The following is a 27,682-nucleotide window of genomic DNA, read 5'->3' as shown; positions in this document are numbered from 1 at the left end:
GCCGTCCTCAAGGACCTCCTTTTCACCCGATGTGATAAGTAGGACGCATGACGCCCGTAGCCTCAGTTGTAGTTTTTTCCCCAGAACGTGTGACACCAGTCTTCTGCCAGTCAGACACACAAAGCCTTGCGGAAACGTAAGCTGCAATCGCATAAGAAATTCTGTAGCGGGGAAGGTAGGGAGGAAGCGATATGGAATACGTCGTCGGACCATCCCATCGAAAGAACGTTACCAGGTAAGAGAGTAACTTGTTCTTCGAGGGGATTGGGTCCTCCGACGTATTCCATATCTATGACAGACTCCCAAAGCAGTACCAAAGCAAGGAGGTGGGAAAAGAATTTAGAAACAAAATTTAGAATGCCCAATCAAATTGCGGAGTAAAGGACTGCCTTGCCAAAGGCCAGATCCTGTCCTCGGATGGAATCGAGGGAGTAGTGACGTACAAAAGTATGTACTGAAGCCCAGGTGGCTGCATCACAGATGTTACGAATAGAAACACCCCTCGGTAGGGCAGTAGATGCAGCCATACCCCTGGTAGAATGGGCCCGCAAGCCAGCCGGTGGGTCCTTGCCCACCAAACGGTAACATTCGGAGATAGCCAAAATAATCCAACGAGACAAAGTCTGTTTGGTCAAAGCTTGTCCCAAACGCTTTCCAGCGTAACCAATGAAGAGTTGATCGTCCACTCTGACCCGGAACATGCGTGAAATATAAAATCTTAACGCTCTCCTAGGATCAAGCCTATGGAGCCTCTCCTCTTCCTTAACAGGATGTGGAGGAGGATAAAATGAACAACCACCTTCTGGCCCAAGTGAAATTCCAACACCACCTTCTGAAGAAAGGAAGGACGAACTCTAAGGACAACCCTGTCCTTATGAAACACAGTGAAGGGTGGCTTAACTGAAAGTGCCTGTAACTCACTCACTCTGCGAGCGGAGGTGACCACAACTAAAAATACAGTTTTAAGAGTTAACAGTCTCAAAGGACAAGAGTGCAAAGGCTCAAAGGGCGCACCTATCAGAAACTTGAGAACAAGGTTCAAATCCCAACCGGGCACCTGGAAAGGTGACGGAGGGAACACATTAGTGAGCCCTTTCAAAAACTGAGAAATTAAAGGGATTTTAAAATAGGAACACTCTTCAGACGAGCGCTTAAAGATGGACAGCGCCGCCAGGTAACCTTTAATGGTACCCACTTGCAAGTCCCTGTGGGCCAAAAAGCAAAAAAGACAGAACCATGGGAATGTCGCATGCAAAAGGATCCACATTCTTAACTCTGCACCAGTCGCAGAATTTACGCCAACAGCAACGGTACAGAGACTATGTTGGGGCCGTCTGGCCGAGAGCAACATCTCCATCACGTCTTCAGGGAGGTCAAAATCCTTATACCTCAACCTTTCAGAAGCCAAGCGTGAAGGTTGAGGCATCTGACCTCTGGATGGAGAACCTGCCCCCCCCCCTCCCGTGAGAGCAGATCGTCTCGGTAGGGAAGACAACGTGGAGGGCAGATGGACAAGTCAAGAAGGTCCGGGTACCACGTCCTGCGGGCCCACGCTGGAGCAATGAGGATCATCCGGGAACCGAACCTGCGTAACCTCTGCAGCACTTGCGGGATGACGGGGACTGGAGGAAACGCGTACAGCAGTGGGAAGGACCGCTCCACCACGAACGCGTCCCCTAAGGCTCCTCTTGGAGGAAATTTCCGCGAGCAGAACCTTTCACACTTCCGGTTGACACTGGAGGCGAAGAGATCCACTTGAGGGGTCCCCCAAAGGGCGAAGATCTCCAGGAGAATCTCCTGAGGCAGCTCCCACATGTGAGAGATCGTGCTCTGCCTGCTCAGGGCGTCTGTTGTCTCCGGCCAGATGAACTGCCGAGATCGAAACTTCCTGCTGGATTGCGCAGAACTCGAGCTGCATCGCCTCCCTGCACAGGGGAAGTGACCCTGCCCCCCTCCCCTTTTTGTTGAGGTAGTGCATGGCTACCGTGTTGTCCGTCAGGATCAGGACACTCTTTCCTCGCTCAGTCGGCAGAAAAGCCTTCAGGTCTAGCCTGACGGCCCTCAGCTCCAACAGATTGATATGGAGTCTGGACTCCGACGGAGACCAACGACCGCTGACTGTTAGCTCATTGGCATGAGCTCCCCATCCCGTGAGGGATGAGTCCGTCACGATCGTCACCTCTGGCCAGGGAAGCCAAAACGGAGCCCCCTTCATCAGACTGCCTTCGACAGCCCACCATAGAAGGTCCTGGGCGACCGAGAGCGGCACCTGAACAGGGTCCGACATCCTGCCGGAGGATTGCGACCACTGCATCTTGAGTGCCCACTGCAAAGATCTCATCCGCAGATAAGCCTCTGGCACCAGAAGAATGCAGGATGCCATGAGGCCGAGCAACCTCAAGAACTCTAATGCCGGGAGCATCTGGGCATGTTGAAACTTGTGCACCATCTGCTGAATGTAAAGAGCCCGAACCTGGGGAGGAAAACACTGCCCCAGGGATGTGTCGAGCACTACTCTGATGTACTGGAGCCGCTGTGTTGGCGTCAAATGGGACTTCTTTAAATTGAGGGAGAAGCCCAGCTTGTGAAGGGAGTGGCAGGTGATGGACAGATGATCCAGGACTTGCTCGGGAGAGCTCCCCCTGATCAACCAATCGTCCAGGTAGGGGTAGACGTGAATCCCCCCCTTTCCTGAGATGCGCTGCCACCACCACCATGAGCTTGGTGGAAACCCTCGGGGCGGCGGTCAATCCGAACGGCAGGACCCGAAACTGAAAGTGCGAGTCGCCAACCGCGAACCTCAGGTACTTCTTGTGCTTGGGATGGATCAGCACATGGAAGTAAGCGTCCTTGAGGTCGAGAGACACCAACCAGTCCTGAAGTTGAAGGGCCTGGAGGACGTGAAAGAGTAACCATCTTGAACTTGTCCTTCATGAGGAGTTTGTTCAAACCGCGCAAGTCCATGATGGGTCTCAATCCCCCGTCTTTCTTGGCAATCAAAAAATAAGGGGAATACCATCCCTTGTTCCTCTCCTCTACAGGCACCAGTTCTATGGCGCCTTTCTCCAGCAGGGCTTGAATTTCCTGCGCAAGGAGCGGATCGGACTCTTCAAAGAGAGGTTGCCAGGTGGATTGTCGTGAGGCCTCTGCCGAAAGGGAAGACAGAAGCCGTGGGTTATGATCTCCAGAACCCACACATCTGAAGTAATGGCACGCCACTCTACAAGATGTTGCGCCAGCCTTCCCCCAACCGGCGAACCATGGGACATGGCCTCATGACTGAGTGGTAGCGGCTGCGGCGTTGCCCGAGGGCAAAGAGGCAACTGCCCGAGTGGCCTTGGCACCTCGAGTACCCCGTTTTCCACCTCTGGCTCTCCTATTGTGGCCTCTTTGACTGACAGCTCCTCTCGCTTTACCAAAGGATGAGTAATAACGAAAAGGAACCACCCCTCCATTGCTGTCCCCTAGGACGAAAAGGCAGAGGTTGTCGAACTGCAGCGCCCAACAACTTTGCTGCAGCTTTGGAGGTCTGCAACCTCTCAAGGCTCTCGTCAGCCTTGCTGCCAAAAAGATGTTCACCGTCAAAGGGCATGTTGAGGAGCCGGGACTGCACATCAGGAGCGAACCCCGACTTCTGTAAACCACGCAAACCTGCGTATTACGGTGCTCGCCGCCATGGACCGGCTGACGCAATCTGCCATGTCCAAACCCGACTGAACGGGCTCACACATGGCATCCTTGCCATCCTGGACCATAGCAAGGAAACCATCCCGTTCGTCCCCTTCGGGAATATGTTCAGCCACTAATGCAATACAGAGTGTGCGTGAAACGAGACAAGGCACATACGGAGTTGGCCGCCTGAAGCGCCATACCCCCTGAAGAAAACACTTTCTTCGCCCAGCCATCAAAACGTTTGTCGTCGCTATCCGGAGGGATGGTAGGATAAGACGCCTGCTTTGCCGGGGCCGTAGCCGCCTGCACCACTGAACTGGGGTGCCTGGTCAAGTAGCAGGGGTCGCTACTGGCTGGACGGTATTTTCACGACAAAGACTTGCCCACTGCCGGGAGACTCTCCGGAGCAGTGCAAGCCGCCGCCACCCTTCTCTGTAGAGCCATATGAAACGGCATTACCGGGTCTGTTGGGGGACCAAGATTGAGGATGTCCGTAAGATCATCCTGAACAAACTCCCCTGGGGGAGCAGACCATCCCAAGTACTCGGTAACCCTAGACATATGGCGCCAGTACGAAGAATCGGCATGAGTGCCAGGCTCAGTCCTACAGAACTCCAACTCAGGAGAGGTATCCAGTCCACTGGCATCATGCAGTGACTGCCTTAGGACCTCAAATTGGCTATGGCCCGAGAGAATCTCATCTGGCACCGTATCCGGAAACATGCCCTCATTAGAGCCCTCATCAACCTCTGAAATGTACTGCAGGCGGTGATAGGTAGGCACCTGGGGACCAAAGCCATGCTTGACCTTAGCCAGAGCCTTTCTAGGGGTATCCCCGTGCCACGGGGCTCCTCCGACACCACCGCCTCAAAAGGCGTCGAGGGCGCTGAACGAATCGGCGCCGAGAGAATCAGCGTCGTCATTGAGTGAATCAGCATCGACGTCAGCCGCAGCGCCGCCAGCATCGACACAGACCTCAAAGCCGGAGCTCCGAGCGTGTCCGACATCCTAAAAGCTGACAGCGTCGACGACCTCCTCGGAGATGGAGCCTCGAGAGAGTCCGTCGACGACCTTGGCGCTAGAGGCGTCGATGTCTTCCTCGAAGACTGCACAGGTTCACGCGGTCTCGAGCGCGTCGAGGACCAGGACCTGGAACGGGCATGACGAGAACGATTCCCCTTGTCCGAGCAGGACCTTTCCCATGAATGGTGCCGACCACCCGAGCCATGAAGGCGTGCGAGCGGTGTCTCTTGACCGATCACGACCGACCCTACTCGGAGGCGCGGATGGACCTGTGCCCTGTGATTCGAGAATCGCTAACATTTTCTTCCCGAAGGAAGCCCATTCCTCCGGTGTCGCCTGCCTAGTGGGATAAGCGACCCGCCGACGGGCAGAGTCCTCAAAAGAGGACAGGGAAGGCGACCGATGCCAGCGCTTCTGGGAATGCCTCGAAGAGGCAGAGGAGTGCTGAGACAATGACTCAGAGAGTCGCCTCTCGAATCATCCGTCGAAAGCACCGCAGACCTCGACTTCCAGGGCTTGGACACCTTACCTACCGACAACAACTTCTTGCGCTCTGCAAGGCTTTGGACATGAGCGACTGGCAGTCGACACAGTCATCCGTGTCATGGGCCTCCCTGAGGCACCAAAGGCAGGCATTGTGCGAGTGTCACCGACATCTTGGACCCACGGTCCCCGCATTTCTTAAAGCCCGGACGCGGGGTTGAAGACGAGTTAGACATCTTCACGAAGAATAACTTCACAAACGAACAGGTTCGAAGAACCGAGATGAACAACAGAAACTCCAAAGAGTCGAGGCGTACCGAGATTCACGAAGCGAACAGGTTCGCAGAAAAAACAGAACTGAGGCTACGGGCGTCGTGCGTCCTACTTATCACATCGGGTGACGTCGGCCGTCGGAGGAGGTCCTCGAGGACGGCGCATCGACGTCATCGACGCAGGCGCTGAAAATGTTCCGAAGCAGCACAGCTGTGGTGATTACTGTCATAGATATGGAATACGTCGGAGGACCCAATCCCCTCGAAGAGGAGGAGACTGCATTAGGATTAGCAAGTTCCTTGCAGATTTTGAAAAACTTCAGCCTTGGAGCGGATGGTGAGACAATATTGCCTTTGAAGCAGGCAGCAGACCATTTTATCAGAGGATGTACATGAGGCCTGCCACTTCCGCTCAGCAACTTTGCACTCGCGTTTCAAGGCTGCAAAGTCAGAGTCATACCAAGAGCTGGATTTGGAGGTAGGCTTCATGTCAATCCTCATGATAGCAGCAAGAATGTCCAGAGTGTTGAATATGGAGAGATGGAGGTTAGCCAGTGCAGAGTCGGTAGGAGAGTCAAAAGGTAGGGGAGGGAGGAGGGATTAAGGTGGCGGCAAAGGCAGCAACTGACACACGCTTCATTGGTCGAATGATGCAGTGCGGGCAGAGGCGTTATCGGGGGCCCAGGGATCTCCAGGTGGGCGGAGAAAGTGGTCAGAGCAGGAGAGAGGAGAAGTTAGAGGGTTGGCGAGAGGGATGTCTGTTGGGATGAGAGCATCCAAGGTGCGTCTGGTAGAGGGGATTGGGCCAGAGGGAAGAATTGTGAGGGAAAGACACACAGAGGTCACAAAAGAGTACAGTGGCCAAATCCAGGGAGTCAAGATAGATGTTGAAATCCAAGGAAAAGAAGTTTGGGGGAGGAGGCCAGGAAAGGGGAAGAGCAGTCCGCCCAATCCGAAAGGAAGAGGGGAATAAGTCCAGGGGGCCTGTAGATAGTGGCAAGAGTGAGGGAGAGGGTAGGAGAGATGGACAGCCTTCAGTGGAGGCATTCAAAGGAGGAGTAGGACCTAGTGGGAATGATGGTGGCCGGAATGCACCCAGGGGCAAATCCAGGTCATTCCGTCCCCAGACCGGGTGGGTCTGAATGGGACAGGATTGTGTAGCCTTCGGGGAAAAAAAGAGTGTTAAAAGCAGTGACAGTGCTGGCCTTGAAATAGGTCTCAATGAAAGCAAGGATGTCAAGGTCTTCAAGGGAGGAGACAGATGTCAGGAGTGTTTGACAGCAGAATGAGTATTGAGGGTAGCCAAGTGAAGCTGGTTGCCCCCTTTAAAATGTTTTCCGGGGGGTGAATACCACAACCGGAAGCGGTGCGGGGGGGAATTGAAAAGTGACGGTAGACGCCTGTCAAGAAGGAGGAGGTTGGGCTGAGAACCCAGAGGCTTGATAGACATTGATGATGCACCTGGATGAGAAGTGTGCCAAGACCACTTCCCATCTGGTACCACCATTATTGGAAGAGGAAAAGAAATGAGTGAGAACAGAGACCATATGGAGAGTCCATAGGTCAGGAGAAGGAACAGCAAAGAGAATATTGTGACCGTCTGTCTGGAAAAAGCATTCACGCAGGTGTCGGCTACAAGCAGACCAGGAGAGCCTTCTTAAGCTTCTTCCTTCCAGACTTCATGAGAGAGGGAGGATAGGTGATGGAGAAGCAGTTAGGATAGGAGAGATGGTGAGCGCCATAGGGACGAGGTGGGGGTGGGATCAGAGGTGCGCAGGGAAGGGAGAGGGGACAAAATTTTGCAGTGCACGGCAGGACACACCAGGCGGCCTAGCAGCCAACAGGAGAAGAGGAGAGGAGACTAGCACTATAAAAACAAGAGCCCAGAGAAGACAGCTATTACAGGTAGTAGAGGCTATTAAATAACTCAGAAAGCAGAGCACTAAAATGCAGTACAATCATACTGTGCAGGTTCCAAGGCACACCTAGATTCGATTTTGTAAGCAGAGCACTGAAATGTGGTACAGACTTCTACTGTGCAGATACAAGGGACATGAAAAAGGAGCACATGTAGAAAAACAGCATTTCAACTGGGCATGCAACGGTAGATCACAGGCAGCAGATGGAATAAATGATATAGGCTGCAGTGAGGAAGTGATGCTATGCTTAAAGGATTGTGGGTGCAGTTTAAGCAGGACAGAGTAGGCAGATAGAGGAAGCAATTGCAGAGGCACATAAGGCAGAGGAAGCCACAATTGAGAGCAGAACATGTAAGAAATGCTGCAATGCTATGTGGGTGGTAGAATCGAAGGGAAGAGTGTGGCACAGGAAAGTGTAGAAAATGTAAGACGAAGTCAAACCATGGGTCTTCAGTGAACTGCACTTCTTCGTAAAAGTCTCACCGTTCAATCTGACAATCCTCAATCTGTTCAAACATTCTGCCCAGAAACTGACATGTATTTGGACTGGGCCCAGACCCCACATCCAACCACAAACAGACCGCCACTATACCCGGGAAAGTAGAAGCTTTAACCAGGAAACCGCTTTCCATGTATGGAAATTCCAGACCTGATGAGCACCGTAATTCTCTCGAAGAGTTAGCTCGGAAAAACGGAACTGATGCCAACCGGCGCTGCGTGCCTTACTTATACTGATGACGACGTCGAACGGAGGCCTTCAAGGGACATCGACTCGACAACACTGCACACAGCACCCTCTGTCGAAGAAAAATTGCAAAGCAGCTGCAGCTGAAGCTGGAGAGATTGATCATAAAATTAGGAATACGTGGGAGGACACAATCCATTGGAAACTACTTTTCTTAAGGATAGAGGGATACTTTGTAAACTTAACGTGAGAGGTTAGCGCACACACCACCTTATGTGGAGTGCTAAGGATATACCTAGTATCCCCCTTCTCTCTGCAGCTGTGACTTTAGTCACAGTGACAACCAGATAGTTATGGCTGGTGGCATTGGACGTTTTCTACCAACTTTTGTGTGATTTTCTACCACAGACTGTATTCACCGCCTCAGTTATGCACAAATGGGTCAACTATTTTCTTTTGCCATTTTGTGTGTGGTTGTCATTTGTTAGCCCTTCTTCTACCATTCTGGGAGTGGGAGATCTGAATGTGTGCTTTGCCTTAGGTGGGAAACCTTGGGTGTCCCGACCTAGGCTCCAGTGTCTGAAGGCAGGAAGCAGGGGTGGAGTTTAACTCTCCCCTGTCCTTTGTCTGCCAGAGTGCCTGAATGTAAACCAGTTCCGACTGGGGGACTGGCTGTCCTGATTGGACAGCCACCCACCCCCTTTCTGTAAGCTGCTGGGAGAACTTACAGAGGAGTGAATGGGAAAACTGAGGCAGATGGCAAGTTGACCACTGGAAACGAAGATCCGAAGATGAAGACGGCCGGAGACACCTGTAGACCTTCCAGTAACAGGACTGCTGTCCTGACCCAGTTTTCTGATCGATGGAGGAACTCCGAAGATGACTCGTCCTTCCCTTTGACTGGTGTGACCAACCAGCCCCAAGACGAACTGCAGATCGATCCAACCCCCCCAGAGTTGCTGTGACCTTCCAGGGCTGCAAACCGCAAATACCAGGGGACCTCCGACCCATTTGCAGTGGAACATCTTTGCGTGGACGCATCTGCACAGCACTTTGGTGTGCTCCAGTTGGACCTCCAGAGGCACAATCCCACTCACCAGAGTGTAGGACTGAAGAACAGAGTAAGATCGACCAGGCGATAACCTTTGTTGGAGCTGATAAAAAGGCACCAAAACCGCAGACCGATGCCAGAGACCGAAGAAATCCTTGCTGAGGGTCCTCTCTCGTGACTGTTTCTTGGCCATTCTAGTCCTTCCTTTCATCACCAGACAGAGGAATCAGGAGACTGCGTCTGTCGCTGCTGCACAGGAGAGAATCCAGCTGCGTTTTCATCATCCACCCTGAGGTACTGTGGGGCTCAAGGTAGAATTTACCTCAAGCCAAATAGTCGCTGCGGTGTGACTGGAGATTTTGTTACAAGGTGTTTGGGTGTCCACCCATAGCTCTGGCCCAGGCCTGACAGCATTTGCTCTATTAGGGCGTCCTTTGCAGGGTCCCCCCTAACTTGTGTTATCTTGCTAAAGCATATTATTCAGTGACTAAAGTATCCCGAGGAGCTTTGCCGTCGCTGCTGCAGAAGACGTTTGTTCCACTCCTACACTGGCCATGATTTATTTACTTACTTATAATGCACCGTAGCCAGCAGGCATCAGGGTGCGGAAAAAGTAGGAACAATTACCAAAAACAGAGGCATATCAAGGGTGAAAGTGAAAGAAGTTTACTCTTGGATACGTTAGGGATTGGACAGCCTAAGCATTAGAAGCATTCAAAAGTCTTACTATAAAGTATTGCTAAACTGTTGAATAACCATCCCTTTCCTTCCTACAGACTTTGTCTTAAGTGACTTTTGTAAATGAATGAACCTATAATGTCTCTGTAACAAATACGGGTGTGCAGCACTACAAGTTATACAGTAGAACTGTCAGTGTCCTTTTCTCTAACAATTGTAAACGCGAGCAACTACTATTGAAGCAGTCACCTTTGAAAAGTATTGTTGATATTGCCTACGAGTGTTGGTTAGTCTAAAGGAGTATTTACGTAGCTGCCTTGTGTATATAAAATAAATAAATATTTTAATTTTCAGTGTGTAAGTTTCTTTGGCCTATTGTAATGAATGGGTTCAGTGTACTTACCTACAGCTCAGATCCTGCTCCTAAATTAAGCCTGGCTGCTCTGCCATTCTACCAATCCTCTGGGTAGTAAAGACTTATATTAAGAGTTGGGGATCTGTATACCCGAGGATCTTTTTATAGAGGCTAACCTCCAAGTGGATTTAAGGAAAACTCCCCAAATAGAACCAACGACGGGAAAACCTACCGCCAGCAACCCTCAGTCGACCCACCTAGTCATCTCAGTTTTTCCCAGTAAGCAGGAGGGGAGTAATCGCAATGCATTCGTCCTTCGAGTAAAACTTTGGTTATTCCATTCCATCGCTTTTCAGTCGTGTCTAAAAGCTACTGTATCTAAAAGATAGGAACATCATTTTACTTACCAGTAGGTTTGTTGAATATCTCCCTATTCTATAACACTTCAACACAAGAACGCTTCCTATATCAGACCCTTTTCCTAAGAAAAAGCTTTGTGACTTTTCAAGGACCCACTCATCATAGGGACTGGAATTCTAAAGTTAGGGTATGTTTTATGTTTCTTGTGACTTAGTTAGATTCTACTGCATCACTATTTCCATTTGTTGAATACGTTATTGAATGTATTCCAAAGAACTTAAAGGTGACTGTATATAAGTTTGATAATTTAATGTGTAATATCACCTCCTTGTTTCGTTTCATAGCGTCTGTTTTGGGCCTAGAATAAATAGTATTTTTGTACTTAAGTCTACATTGAATGTGTGTGCTTCACTGTGTGGGCTCGTGAATCCCTGACCCACCCACACTATCCTGAGAATAGCCTTGACTGCTCCTCACGCTTGCCTTGATTGGGTTTTGGCTAACCTCTCAGAGTTAACCTGTTCATTATAACTAGGGTGGCCTCCTAAAATATGTCCAACGGACCAGATTCTAGAAATCCATCTTAAAACACCCCATCAGTTTCTACAGGTATAGTGCCTCTGAATCGGGCATCTACACTCTCGCCCCCCTACCCCAATTTTCTAGTGTGGTACCCAGAGAATCACCAAAGAAACTTACTTTAGGTGTTGGTTCTGACGAGCGCGGTGCATAGATTGAAGGGGCTGTCGGTTTTGCTACAACTGTACAGCAGTTCTGATCTCTGGTTATGGGACGTATCCAAGTGACTTGCAACTGAATCAACCAAACACCTCAGGTCAGCAGACACAACATTTGCCATAATGAGGGAGGGACCCAAGGATTTAGCAAACAAAAGTGTGGTGCAGAAACCTCAGCTAGGGGTCAGCAAGCCTGACTCGTGGAGGCAGCTCCAAGAAAGACTCTTCTCATTTGAGAGAACCAGGAGCAGCAGCAAGGTCCATGGGTCACAGGTCAAGACTATGCAGAGTCCCAAGCTCCAACTTGGAATAGCGGCTGGTAGCGGCAAAGATGCTGGCAGTGGATGGGCACCCTATAGGATGGTCCCGGGACACAATCGGAACACTCTTGCAGGACCAGTTATTGCTCCCACCTGTCCAGGGGAAGATGGCGTAGACAAGTGTCTTCTCTGGTCATAGAGAAGAGCAGAAGGGCTATAACTAGAGTTGGCTGTGGCAGGTTTGGTTGTCTGTAGCAGTAGTCTGCTGGGTCTTCATTGTGCTTCTCGTTAAGCCAGAATTTTTCTTTTGGGTATTCAAGGGCCACCTTTTACTATCTCCCAGCCCCCCGCCACCCACACACCCCAGTTTGTCTTTTTTGATTCCTTGATCTTTTTGATAATGCAAGGTATATAGTAATGGGCCACTCCCCGAAGGTGCACAGTCCCAGGGTTGCCCGTCAGGCATCCCATTTCAGCCATAGTGCAATTGTTTAACTGTGTATTAATGCAAACATTATTTATTGGAGCCGATAGTATTATATGTGTGACTTTTAATAAAAGTATATATTTTTCAGTAAGTCAGCATGGTGTATCTGTGTGTGGACAAATATGTGTGTGGATTAATTGTACTTCTGTGTCGATTTACTACCCCTACCTGAGAGTTTAGCCTTGTCGCTCTGTCTATGCTAACCATGTTTAAGGGAAGGTTAACTTCCCTTTCTGGTCAGGTGTTTTAGCCTCCCCCAAACCCATAGGGTTAGTTGTAGTTACAGAGGGAGGTACAAAAACTTCCTTAACGCTTCAGACTCTTAGTTGCAGTGGCCAACCCCAAAATGGCTGCAAAATACAGGCTAGGGGTTACTGCAACCTCCAATGGTAAGGACCTGCGCCGTTCAAACCGGTAAGGGGTGTCGAATCGCAGATGACCACATCCCTCCACATCTGCCCAGCAACAGACTGGGTTTGGGACTGCCTGGCAGGGATGTCTATTGGGTCCAGACAGTCCCAAACAGGATCCTGACCACTTCAGTCACGCAAAAGGCAAGAGCCAATTAATCCAAGGTAGAGAGCAGGAAGACAGTCGGGGGAAGGGAGTGCGAGGGGCAGGGGGCAGGGGGCAGGGGGGCAAAGAGTTTTCAACCATATGCAACAGCCATTTTGAGTAAACGGTACCCGAAATAGCATTACGTGGTCCAAAAAAACCATAGTGTAGGGAGTACACCGACAAAATGTTGAAAACATGATTTACTCCCATCAGCCTGTCCTAGGCACATCCAAAAGGCATCAAGTATACTGCAAAACAAAAGTAAAAAATTGATAAAAAAGTACCTCTGCAGCACCCCACTGTAAGATGGGGGCTCTTGCATTAAAAAGAAAACAGAAATCATGGCTGAGGGAAACAGTCTCTCTTCACAGGTAGCCAGAAGGGCTCACCAGTGCAGCCAAACTAAATGAGCTGAGAAGTGAAAAGGACTTCAACTTTACTCAAACGTTAGGCAATGAATCAAAACAAAGAAATCTGCTGGCAGTTCCGTTTAAATATATAAAGGGAAAATGCACAAAGAAAAATATTACTAACAATGAGCTTTGGGGATTGATGGCAAACCTACAATCAGATTTGAGAATAAACAAGAGCCAAGATCACCTGTGAGACATAGCTGATGGAGCTTATGATAAACCAGCGCAGCATCCCGCGCGCTAGTCTTCGCCTCATCTTGGAGCTCCGCCTTCTCCCGGTGGCCAGAGGTGCGTCTCAGCATCCAGCGCACAATCCCCAGCCTTTGCAGGCTATATCGGATAACGTTCCAGGAGAGACTGCAGCCAAGGTCAAAGCGTGAGGTGGGCAGACTACGCCCAAGGACTGACAGGCAGGTTTGCAGGTTCACAGCAGCTGCAGCAAAATCCTCCTGTGCAAGAGAGAGGGCAAAATCAGGCAGAACAGTCGAAATGAGCTTCCATTTTCTGCAAAGCAGAGCCAGCAATTGGAAACGACCATCTCCGCAACAACAATCTATATACATGTGCATCACCAAATGCAAACTACGTGTGCCAATATTTTGTCTGCTTCAAAAGGGACACACAATTACACACAATCTTACCCGTGCCAAATCCAGGTCAGCCTGCTTGCGATACCTCCAGAACTTGACAGAGGACTGGGAGTGAAGCCGGGTAACTGGCTCACCATGGATCAGGAGCTTGATGAAGACGCTTAGGACGATTATCCCATTGACTAACCAAAGAACCAGGGTTGGAATCATCCAGTCAAGCCAGTTGCCAGCAAGCCCTGAAATGAATAAGTAGACTTATGACCTCAGAAACTTGTATAGGGTTCATGAAAAGCAGACTATAGACCACTAAAACCTGTCAACGTTATTGCCCCCTCAGAGCTGATCAAGTGGTACCTGACACCTCGAACCCCAGCATAGTTCTTGAAGAGCCATGACGCACAGTTCGCTCTGGGTGCTGGTCTCCTTCCCCTTGCAAGAGTGAGGTCAGCGGATTGAAAGACAGGCAGAGGAATGTCAAAGCACAGAGCAGCATTCGTGATCGGTCCAGCATGCCCAGCGCTGAAGGCTCATCCTGCTCATCTTTCAACTGAAAGAGAATAAGGTGGGACAACCAACACACTTCATTACAGCTCGTTATTCCACATTTGCCCAAAAGGAATAACCCAGACCTCATGATTAAATGGTAAAACAAAGATTACAAATAAGGAATTGGAAGTTATGTACGCAATACAATTTCTCATTTCACTTTAAGCATGCTAAAAGTACATTTAAAATTGCAACTTAAGAAAAAGTGTTTTGTAATATAGACATTTTGTTTTAAAAATGTATTGGTTTGTTACCGATTTGGTCATATGGGTGAGAACACGCAGTTCCCTTTAGTTCAGCATTGCACTTTTTTCTTTGAACATCCCAATTTCCATCCACTATCCACACTTCTTGAAGGACTACACCTCGTTTTCCCAAACCTTCTTCCAACTTTTCTCACCTGCTCCTAAGCCATGCTGCTGCTGAAAGCATGCCTTTTTTATTACATTTTCGATCGGGCTTTTCCTTTATTTTCACTGTAGTAATGGTCATTTCTGTTTTGTGGAATTATTTTCCAGAGTACATCAGATAAGGCCTGGCAGTGCACCCACAGAGCATAAGTAAATGATTGGGGATAAGCCACTTATAAATGAAACACAGTCTCCCTGGTCAGAGCTCAAACATTTTGCTGCTATGCAAACTTCTTGGTCCCCCAAGACACTGGAAATAAAATGGGTTTACAAAGGAGAGTTCAAACAGGCTCTACCCCACCGTTCCATGCCTGCCCATACATCCACAACATCTTGCCCTGCACGTCAGGTTTTCGCAAAGAACATGCCAGTTTACCTTTTCATCATCCAGCAAAGGGCTTCCAGGCTCAGACTCTACAGAGTAAGGGGAAAGGCCACCTGGCGAGCCAGTGTCAGAGGGAGGAGGGGACATAAGTAGGATGTTGTGGTTGAAGTCATCCATTTTTATGTCCATGCTCGTGTCCACCAGGCTGCTGAGATCGATACCCTTCAGAAGCTCTGTAGGATGGAAGACAGTAAAATAAGTTAACCATGTAGGACAATGGATCTGCACAATTTGATCCACCCCAAATTCAAATGTTTAGACTCCAAAACACAAACTTAAAAATAAATAAATTGGATTCAGTGCCTACCGCAACAGATCTACATAGAACAAAAATGTAAGTGTACCTAAATCGCCTAGATCCGTTAAGATCAGGGGGTGGTGGAGAGGAAGGTGGGGGCCACCAAGACACAAGTTGCTTCGGATTAGTAAATGTTACTCAGCACAGAGATTACTGTGTTCTTAAATTCCAAACAAGAATCTGCATTGTTACTTGTCGAAAAAGGGGAGAATGATGGTCGCACACGGGGTCTAGTCCGGACAAGAATTATAAATAATACGAAAGCAAGGAAACTCTCCTAGTTTGCATATGGCCAAAACGATGTGATGGCAAAGCTCTACAAGCCTCTTAAGACACTGGATTTCTCAAAATCTAAATAAAACCTCGTTGCTCACCCTGGCAGGAAGAGGCTGGACCACCCAAACACTATTGCCATCATACTTACAAACCAACCAAAACCATCTAATCCAGTATCTTCGAAATAATTGAAAGAACATGGTCCAGGATCTTGATCACTTATCTCTAGGTAAAGTGTATGCATATTCAATCACTTCAAGACCAAGTCCCTGAACATCGTACCCCTTGGCAAGACAAAGCCTGAATTTCAGACTTCCTCTTTTGACCCTATGCCCTGAGAGCAGGACAAACTAATTAATAAGGAATTCACAGAAAGGTCTACCGAGAACGAACATGGCCAAATACTGGTTCAATGGGAAGGTGCCCGCCTGGGAGGGTTTAAAATACATATTTTAGCTCACTGTTCCTTTCACAGAGGAGAAATATCCATTCGCATGTCAGTCTGGTCCCACCCGATTAGGCAGTCCAGCACCAAAATGCTAGGCAATTCTCTGAACAACAGTACCAACAACAACCCCAGACACGTGTTTCGGCCTAGTCGGGCCTAATCAGCGAGGTGAAGCAGAGCCTCTCTAAGCACAGTGAGCAAGGTGTCCATGTCTGGATTACCCTGGGTAACTTGGGGGTGAAACCCCAAGTTCCTAAAAATTCAAAAGAAAGGGCTGGGACCCCCTCTACCGAGAACAAACATGGCCAAATAACCTGTTCTATGGGAAGGTGCTCACTTGGGAGGGTATACAGCCATGTTTTAGCTCACTGCACCCTTCACAGAGGAGAAATACCCATTTGCATATCAGTCTAGTCCCATCCAATTGATAAGGAAAACACATTTGTTGCAGACTGAACCATCCCACACTTGAATACTTTGAAGCCTAATGTTCACTTCTTGCTACTGCTAAGGGTTCAAAGGCAAGGTAAAGTAATAATGAGAGAAGGATTTCTCTGATCGTGTATCTCAAAGTTTAAATCTTTTAGAAAAAAATCCCATTCACTAAAACCTGGGAACAAAATAAACTACAAAGTGTTTCAAAAGTTATAAAAGCTCAGCCAGGGAAATAAAACTAATTTGATCCCCTACAGTGGCTCTTATGAGCCCATCAATTGGGTCATAATAGAATTAAACGTTGACTCCTCTGCTTTTTTTAACTGACAAGCTAAAAGGTTGGCCTGTTTAGCTTCATGCTCCTAAAAAGCTAGTCTAGTGTAAAAGTGTGCACTTATCCAGAGCTCCAACTGCTTTTAGGGCAGATTAGGTTTGGTCGGAACAATCATTGATTGTCATCTCCCATTCACATCCTTCACTGCAGCCTCCAATGTATCACCGTCGGCCATGTTTTTTCCTATTAATAGCAAACGTATAACTTAATATTTTACACTAACAGGCTTTGAACATTTTCCAAAAACCAAGAAATCCTTCAACAAGTCCACATTTTATCCAGATACAAAAGTGTGGCTTAATTTCAATATTCTCCACAGACCTTGGCACCAACACCACTAAGTTGGGAAGCCTCAACATGCAACCTCCTTAGGGGGAACTTGAGGTCTGAAGTGCCACCCTATGAATACATATATATGGGGGGCAATACATACAGCTCAGCGCTTTTGAGGATTGTGTATGGTTTCCATTTGAAGATTTGAATTATCCTTACATCATTTCCATTACATTTCTGGGCATGTGGGGGATAGGTGTCTAGGAACAGTTCTTCACACTCAGCACATGTTCCATTCTTTTTTTTCCCCCTGCCTGTATATAAGTCAGATAATGTTATTTATCCATTTTACAACAATTATGTGTTCCTAAAACATACCAGCAAAGACATAATTGTGTAAAAAAAAAAAAAAAACTTTTAAAAGCAGGTATATTTGAATTTGATGTAAACCGTTGTTGCCATCTGTGCTTTTGCTATAGTGGAAACATTTGAGAGATGTAGCACAGAGGATGTGGGAGCTTCCCTTTGCATGCCTATACTTGCAATTCTACAGCCATCTACATCACAGTGATTGGAAAGGAAGCACAGGCACTTGGAATGACAATCCTCTTTCACCCATCTCACCACTGCATTGAGCACAACTATGCAATAAGGAAGAACACTTTTTAGGATGGGCAGGAAATAGTGTCCTCGTTTCATGACAATCTTTGTTGCAATATTATTTTGTTAGGAACAAGGGGGAGGAAGTGTAGTTGTGTTATGTTTTCGGTAAAGAAAAAGAATCACACAGAAGAAGCCAGAATACGTTGAAGCTGGCACATACTGCAAATGCATACAAAAAAACGTCACAGAAGGAGGGGGAGAGAGAGACAAGAGTGTGAAGGAGGCCATGGATTCTGGAATGTTCTTTTTTTTTTTTTTATTTGTTCTTTTTACTGTAACTGCCAGACGCCGGCAGAGAGAAAAATGTATTAAAGCAGGAAGGAAGCGTCAGACTAGCTCCTTGCAAATACGTCATGTGAAACAGCGAGGAAAGAGAGGCGCCTGTGGGCGGGTGAGGCTGGGGACACAGGGTTCGAGTGCAAGGTCAAGCTGTGCTGCAGTGCGCAGGACTCACGGTTCTTCTGATTGGCCAGTTTGAGGGCCATGTTCTCCTGCCGGAGGCGGCTATTCATCTGCTGCAGGTACTTTATATAATCGATGGCCTTTTTCAAGACACCAGATTTATGCATCTGTAAAAGAGGCAGGAGAGAGGAGATGGAATGAACTTGAAAATACTTTACAAGAGATACTGTTAAGTTATGGGTTAAGGGTTATAAATAACCACTCAGGAGCCCTGTTAGGTTTAGGTATCTTTAGTAAGTCCACAGGAACACAGCTAAGTACATTAGGAATAATACAGGATAAGTTCATAAGATAGAAGCACCCACCGGTCCCCCTGTGCCAAGCTTAAGTTTCCAACTGGCAATAATGGAACACAGGCACTCACATCCAAACATTCCAACCAGAACACTCCATACCAAACATTCCAGACTCAGGCACACATACATACAGGGAATAGCCACATAGTCAGGATAGGTAAAACACAAAACATCTCCCCCCATACATAACCATGCAATCAAAGGAAGAAACAGAAGGAACAGTGTTACTAACATGTATGTATATAAAAAAAACGATCCTTCTAAACATCCATCCAGCAAACTGCTCCTAGCATAAAGCTATACCCCTACCAAGTCCTTAAAGTACCTGCCAATTAGCTAACACACTTCCAAAACAATCACTAGAACCATAACAGGCCTATTATGGAACTCGCTACAAGGGAACCAGCCCGCAATCTCATACACAACCATTACCACCTACATCACAACAATAACCCTGCATCATCATTCACCAACAACAAGTTGTGCTAACACAATCTACAGGGTTCACCCTACTATCTGCCTAAAGCGTACTATTTCAACTCCACCATAGGCGTCCTCAAAACACCCTCTAGAGAAACCAATGCTCACAACTGAGCATATTACCGATAACCTCCACACCACCACTCCAGGCACCAAGCCTGAGCTACCTGAGCTACCAAATGCTCACCATTGAACATCCCATGCTCACCCTAGAGCAACCAATAACCTCCACTCCACCACTCCAGGCACCATACCTGAGCTACTAAATGCTCACCCTTGAGCATCCCATGCTCACCATAGAGCAAACAAAAATAACACTAGTAACCACCACTCCACCACTCCAGGCACCATACCTGAGCTACTAAATGCTCACCATTGAGCAACCACAACTCGCACTAGTAACCACCACTCCAGGCACCATACCTGAGCTACTTAATGCTCACCATTGAGCATCCCATGCTCACCATAGAGCAACCAACAACCTCCACTCCACCACTCCAGGCACCATGCCTGAGCTAATAAATGCTCACCATTGAGCATCCCATGCTCACCATTGAGCAACCAATACTCACACTCACAACCGCCCCGGGCACCATGCCTAAGCTACTACATGCTCACCATTGAGCAACACATTCTCCAACTGTCCTTACATCACTGCCCAGACACATTCCCTCAAACACACCAGTCAGGAAAATTGAGCATTTAATATGATAAACAAGGGTTAAGCACCATACTTGAGTCCATTAATAAAGCTTACAAAGTCCTTCATGGTTGTTTTCCTGTGGAAGAATAATTGGTTAATACAGTGCAAAACTAAACACAACTCACATTGGGTTTTGAAATTTCAGTACATAGCCAAGACATCAGAACTTCCCATAGACGCACCCACTAGCGCCACACAACGCAAAACCCACCACCTCTTTAGGCACCTCAACACCGGGAACTGCATCCCCAAACCAATATGCCCTTAGAAGAACAAGTTACTTCTTACCTGGAAACGTTCTTTCGATGGGATGGTCCGACGACGTATTCCATATCTATGACATGTAAGCAGCACAGCTGTGGTGATTACATGTCATAGATATGGAATACGTCGGAGGACCCAATCCCCTCGAATGCCATATAGCATATTAACCAACACCCATACACACCCATACTTGAAATACACCTCAATGGGCTACACACACCCATGCTCATAAAACACATTAATGGGCAGCATGCACCCATGGTCAAAATACACATCAATGTGCTACACACACACCAATGGGCAACACACACCCATGCTCGAAACACACATCAGTGGGCCACACAGACCCATGCTAATGACATGCACAGATGCACATAACTACAGAAGATTTTTCAGGAAGTAGACAAATATCTTAACATTTCCTAAACTTTACTCACTTTACATTTCCTAAGTCTGCACTTTTAAACAACTGCTTTTAGTAAACGAAACACTAAAAGTCCATGTTGCCTGAAACTGCAACGTAAACAACCTGCAATTCCTCAGATAGATGTTAAACTGACACAAGCTACCCTACCCATTCACACCTCCATGCAAACCTAAATTCCAAGAGGTGCAAAAACAAACTCTGCCACATTTTAAAGTCCACGTTGCATGGTTCCATAATGAAACGTAACATCCTGCAAATCCTCAAACTGTTATTCTGATATGCAGTGAAACGCTTTTAATAGCTCGCTAGGTTGCTGCACTCAGCGCACAGAATCACTCTGGTCGAATCTTTTAAAATCTGCAACCTACAAACAGTCCACACACCCCATTCACTCAAAACTATACTTCAATCTACTGAACCAGCGAAACACAATCACTCTTTGGTATTTCCAACAATAATTTACAACCTCACAAAATCCAACATTTCATTTGCTTGGCTGTGATACATTCCGTTAAACCAGTATATCGTCCATAAAAATACTTTGCAATGGCTGACTCTGCTTGGGACATGAAAAACAATAACGCTAATGACCAGATTCAGCTGCATTACGATGAGAACCTACTTGCTTCGAGTCCAAGTTCGGTTTAATGCCACTCTAGTAGAGGCATCCTCGCAACACTGCCCCATCATTTCAAGCAGCACTCTTTCCTTCCCCCTGAAAGGCAATGGTAGTCAATTCATGTGTCAGTCTCCACTACGACGCAGCTAATATAGGAACCCGGTACACGGAAAGGAAACTCATTTCCTGGACACGCTGAATGACCTTGCAGGGTCCATTATTCGAAACCCTGACGCAGCTCACTGGATAGCCACGAACTTCTGAGCACCGGGCATTCTCTGACTGAATTTTTATGATCCAGCATTCCACACAATCGCTGAGTCCCCTTGCTGGGTTAATGACATCATCACTACAGGATGGGAGATGAGGCCGCATGGAGCTCCAAGGCTCCAACTGTCACCATGCACCTTATGGGACGGCTGAGACGAACGCATGTTATCCCAAGAAATGGGACGTGCCCAGTACCACGGCTCCTCACTCACATAACATCGTGATCTATTAGGCGACTGGCAAGTTGACAACCCTTCACTGCAGCACACTCTTACTGCCATCCTACGGCAATGGGTGTTTTTCCACAGACACAGGCTCCTTTAGGCAGTCTCAGTATACTATAGATTTAACGGCTCTCCAGGAATGGCACTCACTTCACTCTTTAGAGCAGTACTTTCTCCTCTCTCTCATCCTTTTCTCCCACTGTCTGGCCCCATTCATGCAGGTACCTGTCTTATCCAGCTTCTTCTCAGGGTCCGCCACCACACAGACTGCCCTCTAATACGGTGCCTCATGAGAGAAATGCCAGTACGGTAAGACACTTAAACAAATTCCAAGGTGTTTAGTGTCACTCCAACCTCCTATTACGCTACTCTTCTGCAATGCTGGGCACCTTTACTCGATAACTCCCCGGCCCCTTGCGCGCTGTCTATATCGGCCGCTGCTCACTTCAAAGGCCAATTTTCATATACGCTGACAGCCATGCAGCACTGCCCTGCAAAATCACTGAGTTGAGCCTTTAACTCATCCATGCAGGCGCAGCGCTCTTACCTTGGGGGCCGGTGGATGCCTCTGTGGTTACTGCTCCTTGCTGGTGGGCAACTTCCTTGCCACTTTCTGCTTCCTGTTAACAGTCCTTGTTTGTACTGCTCCTTTCCTTGTTCCTTTTTTGTTCCTGCTCCCTTCAGTTTCCAACCATCCTCGTCGCCAATGTTAAGTTATGGGTTAGGGGTTATAAATAACCACTCAGGAGCCTTGTTAGGTTTAGGTATCTTTAGTAAGTCCACAGGAACACAGGTAAGTACATTAGGAATAATAAAGGATAAGTTCATAAGATAGAAGCACCCACCGGTCCCCCTGTGCCAAGCTTAAGTTTCCAACTGGCAATAATGGAACACAGGCACTCGCATCCAAACATTCCAACCAGAACACTCCATACCAAACATTCCAGACTCAGGCACACATACATACAGGGAATAGCCACATAGTCAGGATAGGTAAAACACAACAGATACTTTGGCCAAAGAGTGGCATTTGTGCGAAAGAGTAAAGCATGAAGCACTTCTTGAGAGGCAAGCACTGCGGTGCAGACCCATTCCTACTAAACCAAAGAATGAACACTACTCTGAAGACGATACAGAATACAATTCAAAAAAACAGGCACCGAGAATGCCATCAGTGTTGGCTATTGTGTAGGCATTGGATCGCTGTTTGCCAAGCACTGCTATAATGGTACTAACTGACCAATAATGGGAGCAGCAGTAAAACGGTGCAGCGCCTGGGCAGGTATGAGCAGTTCCAGGCAAATGTCTGCTCAACTATACACAAGTCGAACCTGTTGGCTTTGTCAATGATCGTTTTAACAGTACTACAGTAAAGGGCACAGATACTGCTTATAAAACAAGTGGTTGAAGACGCAGGCATTTTTATTACAACAGAAGCACACGTACAGTTCCAATTAAGCCATAAACTCTAAGAACGCAGTTTTGAAATAACACCATCAGGCACTTCGAGCACACAATTTGATGGTACTGCTTGATAAAGCTACTTGAGAGGTTCCGGGGGGTTAAGGGGTGGTTGTTTTGGTCATGGAGGGGCAGAAAATGGGTTGGAATGGCCATAGGAATTAATGTGGGTAAATAACACCTACAAGCTTTGCATCTCCCCATCTCCCTCCTAGCTGCACTCCAAAGAAAAAGATTCAGCTTACAGGCGGTGTCTTAATGCCACCTAATGGCCAGAACTAAAATCCCACTGACCCCTCAACAGCGAGTGCAACTATCACATTTCTTGTGGTCCTCCCTTAACACTCTATGGACAGACTTTGCACTATTCCTGCCTTGCAGGCATCAGCAACTGCATGCCACCTCACAAGTCCTTTTGGTGAAGGTAATCATCACGGGTTTCTTGGGTTTTAATAAGGAAAACGTCATTGCATGATGCATAGTGTTCGCATATTGTGTGTGTTCATATAGCCATGTCGTGGCCCTGCTTGACTAACAATGACTGGATAGTGGTTTAAACACCCAACCAGTCAGTGTGTGCAATTGACCTTACATTTGGTCAAGTCATTTGCATAAGATTGGTTGATTTTATTCTGCCATCTTCGTCCCAGTGCACGACTAACTGCAATTAAGCCAATGTAGGCTCCCAAAAAGGTTACCAACTAGTAACTACACTTACCAAGTAGGCATGTTTGTGAGTATTTCATACGATTTCCTGGAGCCAGAAAGATAACTGAGCACGTTTAGAAGGGGCCCATCTTGTCACTTACAATCTTAACAGCGCCCACTCAGATCGTCATCCTTCTAAAATCGATGAATTGAGTGCATTGAATTATTACAGCATTTCAAAGATGGAGGAATGAGGCACGAGGCGCTATATGAAAACCGTGATATTATGGTTTAAACTATGCCCTCAAACAGTGAACCCCTAGAATTATTATTGCCCGTATAGTCTGTGGTTACAGCCTATGCACAACTGTATTCTAAGGAATATACTTGTACAGTCTTTACTTATTGAGTAATACTCTTAAAACCAGCTCACACCTGCTGGTTGTAGCCATGACTGCCCTGGCCATTCTCCCACTTGTGAAGTCGAACTTCTAAATGGAAACTCTGAAAGCCAAGAATGTAGATATATTTGGCCCAAGAAACAGACCCTAAACAAACTGACATACAGTACAGCATGTTCTAACATTCATGAATGCAACGTCCCCACAATGTATCAGTCAAAATAGATCTTTAGCTTACTGTGCAGGAAAAAGGCCAATGCAAGCTTACAGTTAACCAAATATCAAATAGTTTAGGTTTTTTTTTGCATGCTCCAGGTTGATCGGGTCACCATGGGAGCTCAGCGCCTCCAGAGACCACCGTGGAGCAAATTATGGTTAGAATGTTCCAATAGCAAATTTTAATCTAATGAGAATTAATATCACCCAAGGAGTTCAATAACACTGGTTCAAAGCCAATGGATCTGCCCTCAAGGTAAATACAAATAAACCACAAGCTGCAAAGCCTTGTGAATAGTTTGAAAAAAGTCAAAGTTTACCAGCAGCAGAGTCTCCCCGTTTTTGGTAGAAACATTTCTGGTGCTGAGAAAATAAATTCTACGCAGGCAAGTCGACTTTGAAGCTACTGGCAGTCAACTAAACTATCTTAACTGACAGTTGCCACGAGGAACAGAAAGAAGCCCAGAGACTTAGTCCAGGAAAGCCTGAGGTTCCTCAGAGTACCATGTGTCTGTGATCTGTCTTGTAGCCATATGCTTTAGGCTCTGCCAGTTCGAAGCCCTTCATTGTTCTGCCTCTCCTCGTCAGGTCACGCAGGGCAAGGAGCAGAGGGACCTTGGAAGCATTCAACCCAGCCCGGCTTATACCTGTAATGCTGTGGCGTGTATAGGGGTAGAGTTGGTTGTATGGTTGCCTCCAGTCATTGAGAATCCAGGAATGGAGCAGTGCAAGGGATGCCGGTTGTCATCTATCAGATGCTGCAGCAGAAATTCATCACAGCCCTCAAATGTTTTGGGTTGGCTTCTTGGTGCCTTGCGACTCATCTGCGTGATTGACACTCTCTGGATTCTCTACAGTACATCCACGGGGCAATGTTGTGTGTTTTACCCAATGCCAGGACCTGGTGGTTGGGGTTAATGCTTTACTTCAACCTCTTTTTCAAGTCGGGCCAGATTATTATCTCCCCCTCATACCAGCCCCCTCCCCACTCCCTAAGGCCGCCCTCGGGCTTGAGTGGGTGATGAGCTCTGTGGGAAGGATGGTACATTTAAAGACCCTGATATATTAGGTTTGTTTCAGACAAAATACACAGTGAGCCATATAAGAGGGCATCTTAAGTAAGTTCTCTCTAAGAGGTGCATGCTCACACGGTTTAGTTATTGGCATCCCTACGTTTAATGGCCAGCCTCACTTATGGTACTAAAAGATCATGGTAACTTAAAAGAGGGATACTGTCAGCGTTGAAGAAAACATGGAAAAAAGCTTCCTGGTCACCCATGGCCAGTGCCTAGATTTCTATAAGGTTGCTCTGTAGCAAGGCTTTTGTAACTGCAGCCAAAGCGCTGGTGTCGGAGGCTTGCAGAAGTTACCATAAGTAAAGACAGGCAGGGTGTGACAGACACTTTTGCTCCTGCTACAATAACCTGTATGAAACGGTGACACTGTCTCTCTCCCTCTCCCCCTCTCCCCATCAACATATGCATATTGAGCTCCTCCAACCGAGAATGGTACACGCAGGAGTACATACATGGGGGAGCCGTTGGGGTAGTTTTTAAACCACACAAATTATCACTTTAATCAAGTCAATAATTAGATTTTTATGGAAATCGTGTGTGTAAGGAGCTGTTGATATGGTTTTGTGATCTGCGATTTACTATTTTGTTAGGAAATAATGTGTTTTAATAATGTTATAATTTGGTCTCTTGTGTTGAGGTAGCGTAGTTCTATTGTGAAATTTGCGACTGATCCCTGCTGTAAGCTAGTGCCAAGTAGTCCCCTTCTCCCCTTCTCCCTTTCCATGGAAGCCGGGGGAGAAAGGTAACAAAATTCCACAGAACTCTGAACGGAGCGCCTCAGAAGAGTCTTTCCCAGTAACTACCCAGCGAGGGACATTCAGATCGTTTCTAACAATCTGATTGTCCCACACCGGGTACTAATACAATATACAAGCTTCAGGCTATGTGCAATACACTGTTTTGATGAGGAAAAAGTAAAGGTGCAGAGACACCCATGTTACAGGAGTACTGGGAACAGTGGCAACTAAGAAGAACATTCGGAATAGCCATCCTTTCAAACATTTGGCAACCACTCCGTCATTAGGGGGTCACCACACTGAAAACCTACATGACCTCTTCCCAGACAAGCAAACAGGATGTGGTTTCAGCCTTGGATCCTAGACATTCTATTCACACACTGGCTACATTTGGTCTTGCCTGCCCCAGCTATAGCAAAGGCCCAACACAGTCAACATTGGCATCCATTCTTTTCAAGAAAGCCAGGTTTAGCTGTAGAACTCCTTCAGGAGTGACAAAACAGGAATGCCACCCAAGGGTTCCGTGTCAGGTAATAGTTTATGTTCTCTCTAAGTAAATTGCTAAATGCCTGGCAACTTTTGACTTCGCATCACTGCCATCACCATCCCAGGATTCCTAGAGCTAACAAAGCAAGGTTAATGTATGTGTTTCAGAAAACAAGGGGCTACCCAACATTAGAGGTATACGAGCTCTCGGGGGCATAGGGGACACACTTCAGCACCTTGGGAGCCCTTGATTTCTAACACAATAGGTGTTGGGAAAGATTTTCGTGTTACCACTATCCTCCCATAGACTGCAACGGGACACCGTCTGTTTGCAATACTCTGCTTCCTGACATTTTTAGAGGCAAGTAAAGACCTCATCTTTACTTCCTTTGCTTTTTGCTCACTTCTATGGGGAAACTGATCAGTGCCTAATACGATCAGTACTGGGAGACCTGGTCTTCCTTAGTACCATTCGTTTTGTTTTGTTTTTACAAGCTGCATATAAGTGCAATGTGGATACTTTTTATGCTTATAAAACTTTTTCCTTTTGCAACTTTGTTCTTCCAGTCACAATGTGTCCAGGATGGGCTGGTGGCAGCCGATATTTTTCTACCACAGTTTTTACTCAATGCAATTTAGAGTACTGAATACCCTCAACTGGCAATGGCGCAAGACATTTGCCATTTTGTGCCTTGGCCTTCTTTCGGCCCTATGGGGTCTGGAAACGCCATATATGGAAAGCCCTTAACCGGAAAAATGGCAGTCTGTGTAGCAGGATGCGGTGGCTGGGTCCGTCTGGACCCCAGTCCACATCTAAGCCACAGTGTGTCTGTTGCTGGGCTGAGGCTATCCATGACTTGACAGCCCCTATCAGTTTGAATGGTGCAGATCCTTACCATTAGCGGTCTTGAGGGTGACGTCAGTCCAAATCCTGGATAAAAGGAGGACTCCTGCAGCCATTCAACAGATCATCGTTGGAGCAAAGGGTACTACGAAGAATTGTAGCCCGCTGACAATCATTGCTGATTAGCAACATTGCCTCCAGCCAAGACCCAGTAAAGCCCTGCTCCGCTCACCTGATCTCAAGAAGGCCCTTGTCTGTGCTTCAACCTCTGGACTGATGAGAACAACCTCTCAGGTGTCCCTGGACCACCCAGTGGACTGACCAGGTCTCTCCTGGGCTTCCTCGCTGCATCAGTTGTCATTCCAAGTTCATCCGTACAACTCTGCAGATCTTCAGCTTGTGTAACAAAACACCTGCTCCTGCAGTTTACGCGTTCCTGAGCAGAAGAGAAGCCCTG

At 47.3% G+C, this 27,682-nt stretch overlaps 1 protein-coding gene across 1 annotated transcript in view; it reads right to left on the bottom strand.

The window, feature by feature from the left end:
- Positions 1 to 27,682, bottom strand: part of LOC138582000 (sterol regulatory element-binding protein 2-like) — a 401,726-nt gene that overhangs the window by 221,191 nt on the left and 152,853 nt on the right. Inside the window, exons 6-10 of the mRNA XM_069652893.1 lie at positions 18,066 to 18,180; positions 14,876 to 15,057; positions 13,898 to 14,090; positions 13,595 to 13,779; positions 13,141 to 13,402 (exon numbers count right to left, since the gene is read on the bottom strand). Of these exons, the coding sequence (XP_069508994.1) occupies positions 13,141 to 13,402; positions 13,595 to 13,779; positions 13,898 to 14,090; positions 14,876 to 15,057; positions 18,066 to 18,180 (937 nt within the window). The remainder of the gene's footprint in view (positions 1 to 13,140; positions 13,403 to 13,594; positions 13,780 to 13,897; positions 14,091 to 14,875; positions 15,058 to 18,065; positions 18,181 to 27,682) is intronic.

The sequence above is a fragment of the Ambystoma mexicanum genome, chromosome 3q, assembly GCF_040938575.1.
Source record: "Ambystoma mexicanum isolate Mex_15411 chromosome 3q, UKY_AmexF1_1, whole genome shotgun sequence".
Taxonomy (NCBI): Eukaryota; Metazoa; Chordata; class Amphibia; order Caudata; family Ambystomatidae; genus Ambystoma; species Ambystoma mexicanum.
This window is presented reverse-complemented; position numbering and strand designations above follow the sequence as displayed.